This window comes from Engystomops pustulosus, chromosome 2 (genome assembly GCF_040894005.1).
Source record: "Engystomops pustulosus chromosome 2, aEngPut4.maternal, whole genome shotgun sequence".
Lineage (NCBI taxonomy): Eukaryota > Metazoa > Chordata > Amphibia > Anura > Leptodactylidae > Engystomops > Engystomops pustulosus.
The window spans coordinates 156607440-156625458 of NC_092412.1; the positions used below are offsets into that span (position 1 = coordinate 156607440).

The following is an 18019-nucleotide window of genomic DNA, read 5'->3' on the forward strand; positions in this document are numbered from 1 at the left end:
ACGGCCTTGTGTGTGTGTGTATGTGCTGTACGCCTGTATACGGCCTTGTGTGTGTGTGTATATGCTGTACGCCTGTATACGGCCTTGTGTGTGTGTGTATGTGCTGTACGCCTGTATACGGCCTTGTGTGTGTGTGTATGTGCTGTACGCCTGTATACGGCCTTTTGTGTGTGTGTGTATGTGCTGTACGCCTGTATACGGCCTTTTGTGTGTGTGTGTGTATGTGCTGTACGCCTGTATACGGCCTTGTGTGTGTGTGTGTGTGTATATGCTGTACGCCTGTATACGGCCGTGTGTGTGTTTATGCTGTACGCCTGTATACGGCCTTGTGTGTGTGTATATGTTGTACGCCTGTATACGGCCTTGTGTGTGTGTTTATGCTGTACGCCTGTATACGGCCTTATGTGTGTGTGTGTATATGCTGTACGCCTGTATACGGCCTTATGTGTGTGTGTGTGTGTATATGCTGTAAGCCTGTATACGGCCTTATGTGTGTGTGTGTATATGCTGTAAGCCTGTATACGGCCTTGTGTGTGTGTGTATGTGCTGTACGCCTGTATACGGCCTTGTGTGTGTGTGTATGTGCTGTACACCTGTATACGGCTTTGTGTGTGTGTGTATGTGCTGTACGCCTGTATACGGCCTTTTGTGTGTGTGTGTGTATATGCTGTACGCCTGTATACGGCCTTGTGTGTGTGTGTGTATATGCTGTACGCCTGTATATGGCCGTGTGTGTGTTTATGCTGTACGCCTGTATACGGCCTTGTGTGTGTTTATGCTGTACGCCTGTATACGGCCTTGTGTGTGTGTATATGTTGTACGCCTGTATACGGCCTTGTGTGTGTGTATATGTTGTACGCCTGTATACGGCCTTGTGTGTGTGTATATGTTATACGCCTGTATACGGCCTTGTGTGTGTGTGTGTGTATGTGCTGTACGCCTGTATACGGCCTTGTGTGTGTGTGTATGTGCTGTATGCCTGTATACGGCATTGTGTGGGTGTATATGCTGTATGCCTGTATACGGCATTGTGTGGGTGTGTATGCTGTACGCCTGTATACGCCATTGTGCGTGCGTGTATGCCTGTATACGCCATTGTGCGTGCGTGTATGCCTGTATACGCCATTGTGCGTGCGTGTGTGTATGCCTGTATACGCCATTGTGCGTGCGTGTGTGTATGCCTGTATACGCCATTGTGCGTGCGTGTGTGTATGCCTGCATACGGCATTGTCCGTGCGTGTGTGTATGCCTGCATACGGCATTGTGCGTGCTTGTGTGTATGCCTGTATACGGCATTGTGCGTGCGTGTGTGTATGCCTGTATACGGCATTGTGCGTGCGTGTGTGTATGCTGTATGTGCATGTGTTGTGTTTATCCTGTATGTATGTATATGGTGTATATATGCTGTATGTCTATATACATAAGTATATTTACTGTTTATATGAGTGTATAAGGGAGGGGGGGGGGGCACAATTCAGAAATCTGGTATAGGGCCCAGCCTCTCCTAGTTACGCACCCGGTTCTGTGGGCGATACACTGTTGGTGGTGGGGATCTGTGGGTGATAGACTGTTGTGGGGATCTATCTGTGGGTGATAGACTGTTGTGGTGGTGGTGGGGTCGGTTCTGTGAGTGATACACTGTTGGAGGTGGGTGGTTTGGTTCTGTGGGTGATACACTGTTGTGGTGGGGGGGGGGTCGGTTCTGTGGGTGATACACTGTTGGAGGTGGGTGGTTTGGTTCTGTGGGTGATACACTGTTGGAGGTGGGTGGTGATACACTTTTTTTGAGGGACAGCGCTGCCTCCGCGTTAGCACGTGTACTCTCTATAGTGATGACTACTGGTCACCTATGGAAGCCGCCGCTGTAGTGGAATGCGCGGCCCGTGTGCACTGATGCTGGGGATGAATGGAGGGGACGGCTCTCCTGACACACATGAGCCAGGAGATCACACGGGAGGCGCTGTTTGGGATTTTGGAAAGTTTTGCAGCCGGCTCTTTGCACTCGGCGTTACATTCACACGGACCCCGAGTAGATAAAGGGCAGACATCCCGATAGTGGTGAATCTAGTGATAGCGTCAGCGCGAGACATACGGCTCCTCGTGCAACATGGACGGTGAGGAGAAGGTGCAGCTGCTCAATGGAGAGAAACGGTAAGTGACGGTTACCTTTCCCACCTGTACGAGGGATGAATGCGCCGCTGACTGGACTACTCCCAGTGTCCCTGGCTGCAGCACTCCATGGAACATCGCCTCATGTAGAAAATGTTTGGAAAAGATGTTGTGTCCACGGCTGCTGCACGAATAATTTATACATCTAGTTTTACAGCCTGCATTCAGATGACGCCAGAAACCGCATTGGAACAGGTGAAACACGTTTTAACTTGGTGCCGGAGACTATGCATGCATACAGCTTATTGCGGTAGAATATTCTGCCAGAGGAAAGCAGGGAAGTTTGTTCTTGAGGCCGCATTTATACTTTGAACTTTTTATGCGTTTTGAGTTAATTGGAAAAAGCAACGGAGGTGCACATATGCGTTTCCACTGAAATCCATGCGTTCTGTAACGAATAGCAGGGGTTCATTTATCAAACTTTTTTTCTCTTTTTCTGTAATTTTGCCTAAATTTAGGACTTTTACATCCTTTTTGTACAAAGAACCTCCAGCCCAGAGCAGGTGTTTTTGTTGCGATTTTGACCGCATTGTTCATAAGGCGACGCTAGCGCATATGCGTTTCCCGGGACCTTAGACGTTGGTGCAGTTTTATTGTGCTCCCGCACTAGCCACCAAGGGAGAAAGTAGATGAGGTTTATTACCCCTTCCCCACTCCTCACAGCATTGCGCTCTATACAATCGGCAGTCGATTGAACGCCGGGTCAAAAAGGGTTAATCAGACCCAGTCCAGCTCTGATCAGCATCACCAGTCACAGGTCTATACAATCGGCAGTCGCGTGAACGCCGGGTCTAAAAGGGTTAATCTGACCCATTCAAGCTCTGATCAGCATCACCAGTCACAGGTCGTTTCCCATGTAACTGGGGATTTTGGGGTGTTGCCACGCATGGGGTTTAATTCCATTTAAAAACACATCCGTTTTTGACCGTTGCTGGCCGCTTACCATGCGTTTGGCTGTTTTCAACCTCTTTATCTATTAAGATAATTGGGAAAACTGTCAAAAACTCATGCATTTTCAAAAGTGTTTTTTAACGGACTGAAAACGCATGCTTAAAAAACTGACTAAAACCGCCATGTGTGGCATCACCCTTAGGGTGATTTCAGACGTGGCGCTTTGTCTGCGCTTGCAAACGCAGACAAAGCCGCGGCCACCGGGGCGGGCCGTGGCCCGGTCGCATCGGCGTTTCTCTGGAAACGCCTGCGATCGGGAACGAGCCGCCGGTGTTTTGCATTAAATTAACGCAAAACACCGGCCGCTCGTTCCCGATCGCAGGCGTTTCCATAGAAACGCCGATGCGATCGGGCCGCGGCCCGCCCCGGTGGGCGCGGCTTTGTTTGCGTTTGCAAGCGCAGACAAAGCGGCACGTCTGACATCACCCTTAGGGTGATGTCAGACATCCCGTCTTGGCTGCGTTTGCAAACGCAGACAAAGCCGCGTCCACCGGGCGGGCCGCGGCTCGATCGCATCGGCATTTCTATGGAAACGCCTGCGATCGGGAACGAGCAGCTGGTGTTTTGCGTTAATTTAATGCAGGCCACCGCCCCGGTGGGTGCGGCTTGGTCTGCGTATGCGTTTTTAAACTCAGCCAAGACGGCACGTCTGACATCACCCTGAGGGCGCGTTTTCATTGCGTTTGAAACGCATATACAACAGCTGATGAGAGGTGATTTGCCTAATTACATTACCGTTTGTAAACGCAATGTTAACGCATGCGTTAACATCGCGTTTATGATGCGTTTTGTAAATGGAAATGTTAACAGTGATGTATTTAGGCAAATCACCCCTCCTCAGCTGTTGTATATGCGTTTCAAACGCAATGAAAACGCACGTCAAAACGCAACGTGTGGACGCGCCCTTACAGATGCCTCAGTGACGGGAAAACTTGTAAAGAAGAAAAGTGAAAATGTTTCCCAGGGGTCTACTATGACCTCATGGGGGACATATAAAGTAGAAACACGCATACAAAAAAATATTAAGGGCGATGTCACACATGGTGTTTTTTGTCTATTTTTAAACATGCGTTTTTTACTGTTTTTCCCAATTATCATAATAGATAAACCGGTTGTAAGCAGCCATACGTATGGTAAACAGTCAAATAAACAGATACACTTTAAAAACGCATGTGTTTTTAAACGGACTGAAAACGCATGCCTAAAAACAGACCAAAACGCCATGAGTAGCATTACCAATTAACAAATATTTATAAAAATACATTCACATTTCTCCATATAATTTAAAAAAAAACCGTCAAAGGGACGAAACAAAATGGGGAATTCATTAATATTTTTCATTTTGAGTTAATTTGAAAACTAAAAAATTAAAGTACTATAAATTTTTAAAAATGCATTTTTTTCCACACTTAACCCCAATTAAAACTAAAAATGAAAAGAATAAAAAAAAAGTATAACCCCTTAACGACCATGCTCTTTTTTTGTTTTTGCATTTCTATTTTTCTATGTAGATAGCTCTGTGATGGCTTGTTTTCTGCGTAACAAATTGCACTTCATGGTCATGGTATTTAATATTTCATGCCATGTACTGGGAAGTTTGAAAAAAAATTCCAAATGTTGTGAAATTGGTGAAAAAATGCATTTGCGCCATTTTAATAAAATTCTTGTGAGCTTGGATTTTATGTCTCACTGTGCGCCCCAAATGACATGTCTACTTTATTCTTTGGGTTGGTGCAATCAGGTTGTGTAGGTTTTATAATGTATTCATACGTTTACAAAAATGAAAATCTCCTGTACAAAAAAAAATATTCTTCATTTTGCCTTCTTCTGGCACTAATAACTTTTTCATACTTTGGTGTACAGAGCTGTGGGTGATGTCGTTTTTTTTTTTTTTTTGTTACTGTACGTTGGGCGCTATTTTCTGTTATGGGGATAGATAAACGTTGGGATAGATTATATTTGGATAGATTGGACAATTTATTTATGATTCTTAGTGTTTATATTTTATCCGTTCAAGGGAAAGGAGGATGATTTGAATTTCTTTTTTCTATTTTTCAGACCCCTAGGATACTTTAACCCTAGGTGGCCTGATCCTACCATATACTTCCATACTACAGTATGGCAGAATATGGGGATTTTACACATCATTAATTTCAATATGCAAATTGGACATGGTAATACATAGTGCAAAAGAGACAGCTTTGGTCTTGTGTGACCCGAGGCTGTCATAGCAACAGATTGCTGCTCCCCGATGATGTCATGGGGAGCGACGAACCGAGCCAAGATGGCCAAGATCTGCCACTATTTATCAGTGCTTTCCTGACGTATATACTTCGCATATACAAAGAATGTGATGTGAACCCAGCCTAAACTTGCTTTCATCACTAAAATGAACTGTGGACCACTTCTCCGTCCACACGATATGTCTCGCCTTTTGATTTTTTTTCTGCTAATGAGAGGTTTGGACACTGCAGAGTGGGATATCCGTGCAAATGCTGTAAAAAGCTGTTCAGTGCTGAACTAGTGAGCAATTCCAGTTACAGTGTGGAAACAATTACCCATAGAGATTCTCTGCATTATCATGTCCTATCTTGCATTTGTCTTTTGAGGGTGACCAGCCTTCTTGGAGGACTTGAATGAGTTTGTAATGTTCCAGAGATATAATGCTGTAGAAATCACAAACTTTGAACAACCGACTTCTCTTTCTATGGCTGATAGGGTCACCCCTTTGGTGTTCATCATGCTGCCTGAGGGTTTTAGTCACTTTGCAAAGTCTGTTAAAACTGGAAAGCAGGGGTGCTGCCACACATGGTGTGTTTGGCCCATTTTAATGCATGCGTTTTCAGCCCGTTTAAAAACTCATGCGTTATTTATCCGATATTCCGTTTATCTGCAGCTCTTAATTTGTTTTTGAAGATGCAACATCTTTACTTTTTATGTCTTGTCGCAAGTTACTGTATTTTTCAGACTAAGGCGCACAAAAAATCCTTTGATTTTCTCAGAAATCAAAGGTGCGCCTTATAGACCAGTGTGCCTTATATATCAACTGTACTGACAGACAACTGCTGCCTTGAACTGTGCACAGGTCTGCCACCTGCTGGCTATTCATCCTTATAATAAGGTGCGCCTTATAATCCAGTGCGCCTTATATATGAACCTAATCGTTTTAGCAGGCATTTATTGATGGTGTGCCTTATAATCCGGTGCGCCTTATATATGAACCCAATCGTTTTAGCAGGCATTTATTGATGGTGTACCTTATACTCTGGTGCGCCTTATAGTCCGAAAAATACTGTAAACAATGGGCTGAATGTTGTTTTAACTACCTAAGGACCAGATTGCTTTTTTCCTAAAGCTGTTTGTCATGTTTGGTTGTGATGAATTATTTTACTAAACAATGAAATTATAATTCTTTTTAACAAATATTTCTCTTAAAGCTCTAGTCTATTGTGATCATTGACCCCTTTGAGTAAACAATATATCCACTTTGCTGGAGGAATAATAGATGGTGTACGCATTCTAACAACCTATTATAGATCTATTGGGATGTGATTGCTGTACTTGGCTGTCAGTCCCATAGACTGTATTATTTATTTACCTTTACTAGCAAAACTTCAGTGCAGATGGACTAAGGGCTCTGGACCCCTATTCTACTGATAAGTGCTCCCCACCACCAGTGGGAAGTTATAAAGGTCTGTTTTTAGGAAACCTTTTTCATGTACAGGCAGTCCTGGGTTACATACAAGACAGGATCTTTAGGTTTTGTTAACCTGTTAAAGGAAACCTACCACTGCTCGCATGATAAAATCATGCGAGCAGACCACCTGGTAGGCTATTTAATACTGATGCCGGCACATACTTTAGTTAGGCACGGCGATCGTTAGTTTAGCTAAAAAAATGTTTTACTTACACATGAAAATAGCCCTCCGGTGCTACCCCTACAGCTACAATGAAGGAGGCGGGAATAATTAAAGATTGGAAGGCATCTCCCTTCCGAAGATGACGTAGGGGTAGCACCGGAGGGCTATTTTCATATGTAAGTAAAACATTTTTTTAGCTAAACTAATGATCGCCGTGCCTAACTAAAGTATGTGCCGGCATCAGTATTAAGTAGCCTACCAGGTGGTCTGCTCGCATGATTTTATCCTTTAAGTTGGAACAGGTGTATTCTTCTAATTGTAACTCCAAAAAAAAATGTTGTTGTCATAATTGCTTTTTCAAAATTTTGTGCTGTCATGGGAAAAGGATTACGGTATCTATAAAACTTAATGATGCCTTACAACTGATTACAACGTGGGGCAAAGTAAAGCATCCAGAGAGCTTAACCACAGGTTACAGCAAGCAGAGAGGTCTGTCTGTAACTGTCATCTGTAAATCGGGTGCCCTCAAAGGAGTATTCCCACGAAGACAAGATTCTTATACTCAGGATAACAAAAATACTGGATTTCAGTTATTATTCCAACCTGTCTCTCTCAGTCCTGCTGCCTACAATTTGGTTGTCCGTTGATCTGACCAATAATCTTCTGACTGGTTGGACAATTCACTCTAGCTTATCTTGCATTGTAGGAGAAGGGGGAGGGGTAGGAAGTAGACGGCACACTAAAGACACAGCCACTTCCTGGTTCAGCCATGCTTCTACACAGTGTGGAGGGGATGTGGCAGCAGCTGCTCTATATCCCAGAGGAGGGGGTCACATAGCAATGCACACTCTGTTTTATTGATTAGGTGAGGCAGCAGATCTGATTGTTTCGTTGTGTCTTATATCCATCTCAAGACTCTGATCTCTCTCATCTGTGTCAGATATTGGCAAGTAAGGGGGTCAAAATTATCTTTGTGTAAATGTGACTAGGGGATTCAATTTGAGAACTTTCTTTCATTGGCCAACTCTTTTAAGTGGAGGATTGACTGTCTGGTTACCATAAGTGTAACAAACTACAGTAGGTATCAAAGGAAAATAACCAAGGAATTTCCCTAAAATGTTGTCAAACAAAAGAATAGTTGTCCTTGCACCTGTTTTGCACATTTCTGCAGCTTAGTTTAGAAGTTCCTTTTTCAGTAATAATAATTTTTTATTTTCCAGGTCATATTCTGGAATCTCAGGAAAAGACTTCCATAACCAAATGTTCACCTATGTGACAGATCTAAGTGGCATTGAATTGGATCACCAGGGGAACAAACACTGCCACTCTGACAGAGCACAAGATGATTGGCAAAGCACTGAAAAGGAGCGAGCGCGAAGGAAACTTTATGTGGCATCTGTAGTCTGTCTTGTCTTCATGATTGGAGAGGTTATAGGTATGGGACGCAAGACTGTCAATTGCCATTTGATGGCAGTCCTGCATTTTTTTTCTGCCATGTAAAACTATATAGCGGACATGTTGAGCAATTTAAAGGGGATTTCAAAGCTTAAAGTACAACTGCAAAGTATAAACACTTTTGCCTAACTCTGCACCAGGCAAAAACAAGCAATTCCTTCTAATTGGCTATCTGCAGGTGTTTAGCAACTAGAAGAGGTTTTACCATGTCCCGCCTGCCTAAATTCCATTTGCCTTGCTTCCAGGTAACCATAATAAACTGTATAGAACAGCTAGAGATGACAGGAGGCTTGTTGTGAGTTGCTGTAGGAGAGCAGTGCAAGATAATAGGACCTTGAGTGATGTCACAAGCATGTTACTCATCACATCCTTCAGGTCGTCCAATTACAAAAATGCTATTCTGCTGAAAGTCCTTAGTGTTCTGGCAAGGACCTTGAGTGATGTCACAAGCATGTCAGATCAGCCAATTACCAACATGCTGTCCTGTTCTGGCTTCAGTGCCCTGAGCTGATGTCACAATTAGGATGTGCCGTCCACTTCGGGAATAGCTGAATATGATTTGATTAGAAATGATGACAGATATAGCAGTCTGTATCTACAGCTAGGAAAAAGCCAGTTATTAACCCCTTCCCGACGCGTGCAGGGTCCCGGTGCATGGAGAGGAATTGCGGGCCAAGCACTCTCCATAGCTGGTAAGTCATTGCTGCATGTAACACCCTAGCACCGATCGTGGGCGTTTTTCCACCGATCGCCGCCAGGAATGCAGCATTCCCGGCGGCTTCAAAAAGATGGCGCATGGACTTGACGTCACTGGGGAGTGACGATCCGTCGCCATCACCGACTCGAGTCTTACGAAGACCTGAGGCTGTCTCGTTTTAACCCATTCATTACAATGTGCTAATTGCACATTGTAATGAATGAGGAGGAAAATCCCCATATACTGTAATATGGCAGTATATGATAGGATCGGTCAAAGTACCCTAGGGAGTCTAAAAAATAGTAAAAGTAAAAATAATAAAAAACTTTATTTTAATTATAATTTTTTTTTAAACTAAAAATTAAAATCACCCCCTTTTTGCTCAGAACTGATATAAATATTAATAAACAGTAAATATCATAAATGGGTATCGCCGTGTCTGAAAATGCCCGATCTATCAAAATATAATAACGTTTTTTCTCTGCGTTTAACCCTGTAACGGAAAATAGGGCCCAAAGTCGAAAATGTCACTTTTTTGCCATTTTGAAAAAAATTTAAAAATCAATCAAAAAAATTATCAAAAGATCGCACAGTCCTAAAAATTATTGCAATGAAGATGCCATCAAAAGTCGCAAATAATGACACCACCCACAGCTCCGTACGCCAATGTATGAAAAAGTCAGAAAATGGCAAAATCAAAAAAAAATTTTTGTACAGGAGGTTTTAATTTTTGTAAATGTATGAAAACATTACAAAACCTATACAAATTTGGTATCCCCGTAATCGTACCGACGCAAAGAATAAAGTAGACATGTCATTTGTGGCGCACCGTGAAAGCTGTAAAATCCAAGCCCACAAGAAAATGGCGCAAATGTGTTTTTTCACCATTTTCACTGCATTTGCAATTTTTTTTTCCAGTACACGGCATGGAATATTAAATACTGTCACTATGAAGTGCAAATCTTTATGTGGGAAAATAAAAAAGTTATAGATTTTTGAAGGTGGTGAGTGAAAAATGGAAGTGAAAAAACTAAAAAGGGCCAGGTCGTTAAGGGGTTAAACTTCTTTTTTCAATCATTGATTAAACTACTGAAATGAATAGGGAAGCCCCGAAGCACATAGAGGCTGTTTCTCTTCACAGTCAAGAATCTCCTATGTTTGTGTGCATGAGGGTTAAGAGATATGTGCACTCAGTGGGGCACATTTACTTACCTGGTCCAGTCGCGATCCCGCGAGCACGTTGTCGGACGAGGATTTGGGTCTGCCGGGATTCACTGAGCTTGTGTGCCCGATATCCAGCAGGTGTCGCTGCTGCGCCGAGGTCCGCCGGAGTTCACATTCTTCCTGGTGCATGTAAGTGCTTGATCTTGCGACACAAATAGTTTTTACAATTCTGCGGTTTTTCCGAATCCGTCGGGTTGTCCAACGGCCACGCCCCCTGATTTTTGTCGCGTGAAAGCCGGCGCGGTTTCATCACAATCCGATCGCGTGCGCCAAAAACCCGGGGCAATTTGGAGCAAAACGGAAATATTTGGGGAAACCTGTGTGACATGGAAGTGGCCTGTGTGACATGGATGTAGCTGTAGTTTTCCCCTGTGCTAATCAGGGGGATCCGGTCTCTGCTTTTAGACAATAGCGAAAGGCAGGGATGGCCTGAAAGAGTTAAGCAGACCCAGTATCCCTTTGCCCCTGACCTTTTATTTCTTATAGATGTCACAGTTACAGGGGGGAAAAAAGTAAGAAAAAACTCCCCCAGGGTTTTTTTTCTGACCTCATGGGAGACCTATAAAATAAAAACACACACACTTAATATTTGTAAAGATTTATTACCATTTACTAATTTAAAAAAATCCCCCTCTACACTTAACAAAATATTGCCACTTAATAGCCTGTTCTTTTTGTGTTCACTGACAACGTCTTAACAGTGGGGAATAAATGTCAATGTGAAAGAGCCCTTGTGGTTTGGCCAGTTCATTATTTATTTGCCATATATACCCTAGTATGAGCCAAGGTACCTAATTTTAACACATACAAGGGAAAACCTATTGACTCGAGTATAATCTGAGGGTGGGAAATGCATTGGTCACAGCTGCCCCACTATAGCCTGCCGGCCCCCTGTAGTGTATAGGCTGCCTGCCGGCCCCCTGTAGTGTATAGGCTGCCTGCCGGCCCCCTGTAGTGTATAGGCTGCCTGCCGGCCCCCTGTACTACTGTGTATGTATAGGCTGCCTGCCGGCCCCCTGTACTACTGTGTATGTATAGGCTGCCTGCCGACCCCCTGTACTACTGTGTATGTATAGGCTGCCTGCCGGCCCCCTGTACTACTGTGTATGTATAGGCTGCCTGCCGGCCCCCTGTACTACTGTGTGTGTATAGGCTGCCTGCCGGCCCCCTGTACTACTGTGTGTGTATAGGCTGCCTGCCGGCCCCCTGTACTACTGTGTGTGTATAGGCTGCCTGCCGGCCCCCTGTACTACTGTGTGTGTATAGGCTGCCTGCCGGCCCCCTGTACTACTGTGTGTGTATAGGCTGCCTGCCGGCCCCCTGTACTACTGTGTGTGTATAGGCTGCCTGCCGGCCCCCTGTACTACTGTGTGTGTGTATAGGCTGCCTGCCGGCCCCCTGTACTACTGTGTGTGTGTATAGGCTGCCTGCCGGCCCCCTGTACTACTGTGTGTGTATAGGCTGCCTGCCGGCCCCCTGTACTACTGTGTGTGTATAGGCTGCCTGCCGGCCCCCTGTACTACTGTGTGTGTGTATAGGCTGCCTGCCGGCCCCCTGTACTACTGTGTGTGTGTATAGGCTGCCTGCCGGCCCCCTGTACTACTGTGTGTGTGTATAGGCTGCCTGCCGGCCCCCTGTACTACTGTGTGTGTGTATAGGCTGCCTGCCGGCCCCCTGTACTACTGTGTGTGTATAGGCTGCCTGCCGGCCCCCTGTACTACTGTGTGTGTATAGGCTGCCTGCCGGCCCCCTGTACTACTGTGTGTGTATAGGCTGCCTGCCGGCCCCCTGTACTACTGTGTGTGTATAGGCTGCCTGCCGGCCCCCTGTACTACTGTGTGTGTATAGGCTGCCTGCCGGCCCCCTGTACTACCGTGTATAACTCCTTTAGTCATATGATAGCCTAAGCTTGAATGGGATAAGAAAAGGCCTCTTTGTAGTGGAATTGTGCACTGTCGTGGTTATTGGGTAACACTTGTGACATGATATATTTAATTATTTTTCAGTTCGGATTTAGCACAGCTGAGTGTATTTTTTACTGCCCCGATGTTTACCAGCATTTATACTAAAACAATGGGGAAACAATACATTTTAACCATTTAGTCACTTTGTCCTTTTTTTTAATAGGCGGATACATTGCACACAGTTTGGCCATTATGACGGACGCTGCCCACCTTCTGACAGATTTTGCAAGCATGATGATCAGTTTATTTGCCCTCTGGATGTCTTCTCGGCCAGCCACAAAAACAATGAATTTTGGTTGGCATCGGGCAGGTAATGCTTCTGTATGGGCAGGGATTTTTTTTCTCTAAAGCAGCATTACACTTTGTGTAATTTGTCCCCTGAAATAAAAATATGAACAAGTGGTTGAAAAATTGACATTTTTTAAATGTAACAGCCACAGACCTAAATATTATTGCTATTTTATGTGATCAATCAACACACGCTTTGAACGCAGTTAAAATTTGTGATGTTTTGCATGTATTTGTATTCAGTAAATACTTTGCTGGGCCATTTTTAGCTGCAATGAAAGCTGAATTAGGTTTCCATCCAGGGTAAGGGCACATTCACATAGTTGTCTGGGGGGATGTATATGTGGCCATAAATTTGCGTCCGCATATACGTCCCCATAAACTGCAATGGCGGCCCAGCGGCGGTACGGTCCTACACATGTATAGTTGAGACCCCTTACAGGTTAAATGCTCACTCCGACTGCGGGCGTTACATTGGGATGTCTGCTGTTAGTTACAGCTGAGACCCGGTGTATACTGATACCTGCCCAGCTCCGGTTTTGAGCTGAACTGGAATCGGCACAGAGACAGATATATCCGCCATCAAGCACTAAGTGCCAGAGGCGGATAATTGGGTTTAGATCAAGTGACTGATTTGGCCATTCAAGAATATTTCATTTCATCCCATTTCTTTAATAAACTCCTGGGTTGTTTCAGGTCATTGACCATCTGTATGATAAAATGCAACCAGTGAGTTTGGGTAGATTTTAGCACAGCATGTCGCCAAATGCCTAAGAATTCATTCAACTGCTTCTGGGTCATATAGTCAATAAACACTAGTGACCCAGGGCCACTGGTGAAATAAATTTTTAGTAAAGTACTGAAATGAGTCAGAATGCTGACAAAGGGATTTTTACAATCCGCATAACATAGGCTTGTCCCGGTGACAGGTGCGCTTTATGGATGGCTGTTTTTTTACCTACATGGAGAGCTCCTTTCTTTACAACAAAATCTTCCAAATGCAAGCAACACATCTAAAATAAACTCCAGGCCTTTTAACTTCTAAATCCAGAATGATATAATGAACCTTTTTAAATGGTACCTTTAAAAACAGGATTGCTGAAACTACTAAACCCTACATCGAATTTTAATGTGGATACCCTCAAATGGAATCTGAAAGTCTGTACTTGCTGTCCACTTCCATTATATAACTATAACTTGAATATGTTTCAGTAAAAGGGTAAAAAAGAATACATTTGTCAGTGTCCACATATTTATGGACCGAACTATCTCTGAATATGTTTAAAATTGTAAACACCATTAATACTGTATTTGGGTGCCATGCCATTTACATGCAAATGTTTTGTCCTGTTTTCAGAAATCCTGGGAGCTCTTCTATCTGTCCTGTCTATCTGGGTAGTTACTGGAGTCTTGGTGTACTTGGCTGTGGAAAGGATCATTTCGGGCAACTATGAGATTGAAGGAGATGCAATGTTAATCACATCTGGCTGTGCAGTCGCTGTGAATATTATGTATGTACTAGATTATTACAATTGAGTTTGATCCTGTCAAATCATACATTATACATAGATAAATTGGCCAGTGTTTAGTGACCAAAATAAGATCCTTAGGGTGTGTTTATCACACCCATGGTTCAGTGCGTTTTATAGATGCCTCACTGCCATTTTTTTTTTTTTTTATAGGTGTTTTTGGCTTATTTTTTTGTGTTATGTTTTCTAATCAATGTTAAACCTTCAGGGTGTTTTTTGCGAATGCAAAGATAAAGACCGAATGGTCCATTGCGGACATGCAGTACACCTGCCATTGTGAATCCAGCCTTCATGTCAAGATTTTGCTATTAAACCCAATTCAGTTTTGATAAGGCACTTTAAACTGTATAAACAACCTTCTATATGGGGGAAATCATAGGTGTGGGCTTTCCTAAAAGTGCCTGCATTTTGATACTGTTAAAGTCAACTAATATTTATATAATTCCCTAATATCTCACTGAAACGACAGTTTCTGCTATTTTTAATATTCAGACATTCTTTACGGTTAGGAGGAGGAACCCTACTGGTTAAAAAAAGGATCGCTATTCCTGGAAGCTTATGTGTTCTCTTCATCCACTCAGCAGATACAGTGCATTTATTTCTTGTAATGGTCTTCCTGTCTTAAGGGACCTTTCTGCAGCCAGTGATCTCAAGTTTTAATATAAGAAATTACTTTTCTTCAGTAATTCTTTCATAGTAAATTTTCAAATACATGGTGCCCTTTTTTTTTAATTTTTCTGGTGTGGTGCCACTGAGTCACAGCCCTATTTGTATTCTTTAAAAGGCCATTTGATTCTCGAACAACTGTATATACACTGCCTGTTGGAAGTCTGAGATGCTCCCTCCTGCTACTAAGATGCAAGTGTTTTACTTGGGCAGTATGCATTTGGTCGCTTCTGTGTCTTGCCATTTATAAGATGTATGTTCATTTTTTTGCTATAGAATGGGTGTGACACTTCATCAGACTGGACATGGACACAGTCACGGAGCAGGAAATTCTCACTCTCATTCACATGGTGATGGAGAGCTACATAACCCCAGTGTTCGTGCTGCTTTTATTCACGTGATTGGAGACCTGCTGCAGAGCATAGGAGTATTAGTTGCGGCCTTTGTTATTTATTTCAAGGTAATTCATTGATGAACTGAATCTTAATTTGCCATGTATTATCAACACTGTGTCAAAATGATACTCTGCCCATAAAAATAAATAATTGAATTGCATTAGATACTTACTGACAGTCTGTGTATTCTACCAGCCAGAATACAAAATCATCGACCCTATCTGCACTTTCCTGTTTTCGGTCCTTGTGCTGGGAACCACATTGACCATTCTTCGTGATGTTCTTCTTGTACTAATGGAGGGTAAGTGTTAAGGCTCAGCAATAATAGGAACTTTGATGAAAGCTAAGGATGAGTGTGCTTTGGTCTGAACTGTTCCTTCTTTCACTCTCTTCAGGTACGCCTAAGGGTGTTGACTTTAATATGGTCAAGGATACTCTCCTTTCTATAAAAGGAGTGAAAGCTCTTCACAGTCTCCATATCTGGGCCTTGACAGTGTCTCAACCAGTTCTCTCCGTTCACATTGCAATTAGTAAGTGGTCATTTTTTACGCTTTTTTGTTCCACAAATTATATTGTTTCCTCACTCATATTATAACGTTATCTTTGCTGCAGAAAAATCTGAACTAATAAATGGATAGTGATATGGAGCATGCTGGGAGCTGTAGTTTTAAATGACCATGGTCTACTGACCCCTGGCCTAAACTAAATATAGGATGTTTTCTGCCTTTGCTTTGAATTTAGTATAGGAAAATCTAAAACATTTGAAAAAAAAAACCCTCTGTTCTACACTTTTGTTTGAGAGGACCTGCCAGTGCGATTTGTGGGTACATTTGTGTCCCAAATTACCCTTTATTTTTTTCCTCTGTGCCCCCTAGAAAAAAATGTGTATACTTGCCTTGGTCTGCAGGGTCAGTTTCTGGTGCAAATATTGGTAGTAAAACTCCAGGAAATACTTGATCTTTTGACTGTGGAGTTTAGTTTCAATGTAGAGCAAAAACCATTGTTCCAAATTTATGTAACTGTTCTCAGATTAAAAGGATTTAATGATGTCTTTTTATGTTCTGGGAGATTCAATATTACTGAGAAAACCATCTCTAAACACTGCATATAAATGACGTAAGGCGTCATGGGGATGGAGAAAAGTCAAGCTGCCCCCCCCCCCTCCTGTTTTGACTAAAGTTCAGTTGGGTAAAAATGATGAAAAGCTACAAGTATGTCAACATGGGACATCAAATGTGGCAACATCCCGACAAGTGATTACTTTCTGGTCATTTGTATGCAATGTGTAAAGATCAATTTCTGCATAAAGTTAAATCTCCCAGAATATAGAACATCATTGTGATTCTGACAATGGCCTCGATAACAGGTTGTTGGTGGTTGTGAACCCAAATCCTCTTTGCTTTTTCTGTGAAGAGTGGATTTTAATGTAGTGCTATTTATTAAAGGAAAATGTATAAATATCTGATTTCTGCAGGGGTGAGTTTCTAAGCCTTGCCTGTCAGTTTTCTGGTTCACAAAGCTTGTAAAAATCATCAGTTCAGCTGATGTCTGCTGTTTGTGCAGCGCCCGCCACTTTGGCCATGACTTTTGGTAAAGTTTCCTTCAGAAAATGACAGAGAATTCTCCTGACTTTTAGATCATGTTTGACTTGGTAAAATCAGTCAAACCTGGCAGAGATCAGGGAAGAGGGGCAAGTTACTTTTTTGGATTTACAGAGCCTCTAAGTTTAATCTGGCATGCGGTGCACTGACAGGGAGGACGATGAAGGCAGGTGTTTAATATGCCACAGACTTTGAATGGAGCTTGCAAGGTCAGTTTCGACCACCTCTCCATTCAGGCCAGCATCAAAACAAGGCATTTCTTTTCTTATTTGATTGTTTTTTTGTGTTTGGTCTATGTGTACACGTGGGTTAGCTCTTTCCATTTCTCCTTTTAGATGAAGATGCAAACTCTCAGATGGTGCTGAAGGAGGCCAGCTCTGAGCTACAAAGTAAATTCCACTTTCACACAACTACTATCCAAATAGAAAATTACTCAGAAGATATGAGAGATTGTCAAGAATGTCAGGACCCCACTGACTAACAATGCATTGTAGTCTGGGATGCCATCCAGTTCTGTGCCAGGGCAGTTCTTGCTTGATATGAAGATATAAATTGCCTTTGACTTCTCTTGCCAAGGATCAATGTTGTACTGTCCAAGCGTTTTCCTGAGAGTAGCATTTGGCTGCTGGATTGGACCTCCGTATCTCATGTATGTGATCTCTGCTCTCCTGCCTTATTCAAGATGAGTGGTGACAAAGATGGTTTCTCTGTCATGGAGTACCTTAGACTTTCCACAATTTGCAGACATTTGCACAACATAAGAGAGACTTTGTGGTAACTAATAAAACATGTCATTCGACATGATCTATTTCTAAAATGTGAGTTTTTTTTTTTTTTTTTTGGTACGTGTGTTAGGTTTCAGAAATTAAAATAGCAGAGATGGCCAGTTAGACTCTTCAGATAACATTTCTGTTTACACATTTCTAGTCAAATGGCGTTTAACAGTGTGTGATATGTACATGTGTACACACATCTAATCATAACATATTCTTCCCTTGTATATGGGACTTTATGGTCACTGGATTAAAAATTGAAGGCAGATTTCTCAAGTGTCTCAAAGTTAGACAAAATGAAATTGATTGCGGTTGTTTAACCTGCATTTAAGCTGGCTTCTTGGGGTCTCAGCCCCTCGAACGCCCGTCCTCCCCCTGCCTCCGTCTTCGGGGGGGCGCCAATTGCTCCCATGGCAGTTATGAGGTCTAATCAGGACCCCAGGGCTG

The 18019-nt window shown here is 42.9% G+C and overlaps 1 protein-coding gene across 2 annotated transcripts; it reads left to right on the forward strand.

Annotated features, from left to right (window-relative positions):
* The first annotated feature begins 1817 nt into the window (after positions 1–1817).
* On the forward strand, positions 1818–17616 carry SLC30A2 (solute carrier family 30 member 2). 2 transcript variants are annotated; one of them, XM_072137091.1, is made up of 8 exons: positions 1818–2151; positions 8201–8415; positions 12484–12630; positions 13966–14119; positions 15080–15263; positions 15394–15499; positions 15594–15728; positions 17135–17616. In XM_072137091.1, the coding sequence occupies exons 1-8, from the start codon at positions 2108–2110 to the stop codon at positions 17278–17280; spliced, it is 1131 nt and encodes a 376-aa protein (XP_071993192.1). In that variant the 5' UTR covers positions 1818–2107; the 3' UTR covers positions 17281–17616. The 2 variants fall into 2 exon arrangements, with proteins under 2 accessions (XP_071993192.1, XP_071993193.1); XM_072137092.1 differs by lacking the exon at positions 1818–2151 and adding an exon at positions 2231–2364.
* Positions 17617–18019: the final 403 nt, after the last annotated feature.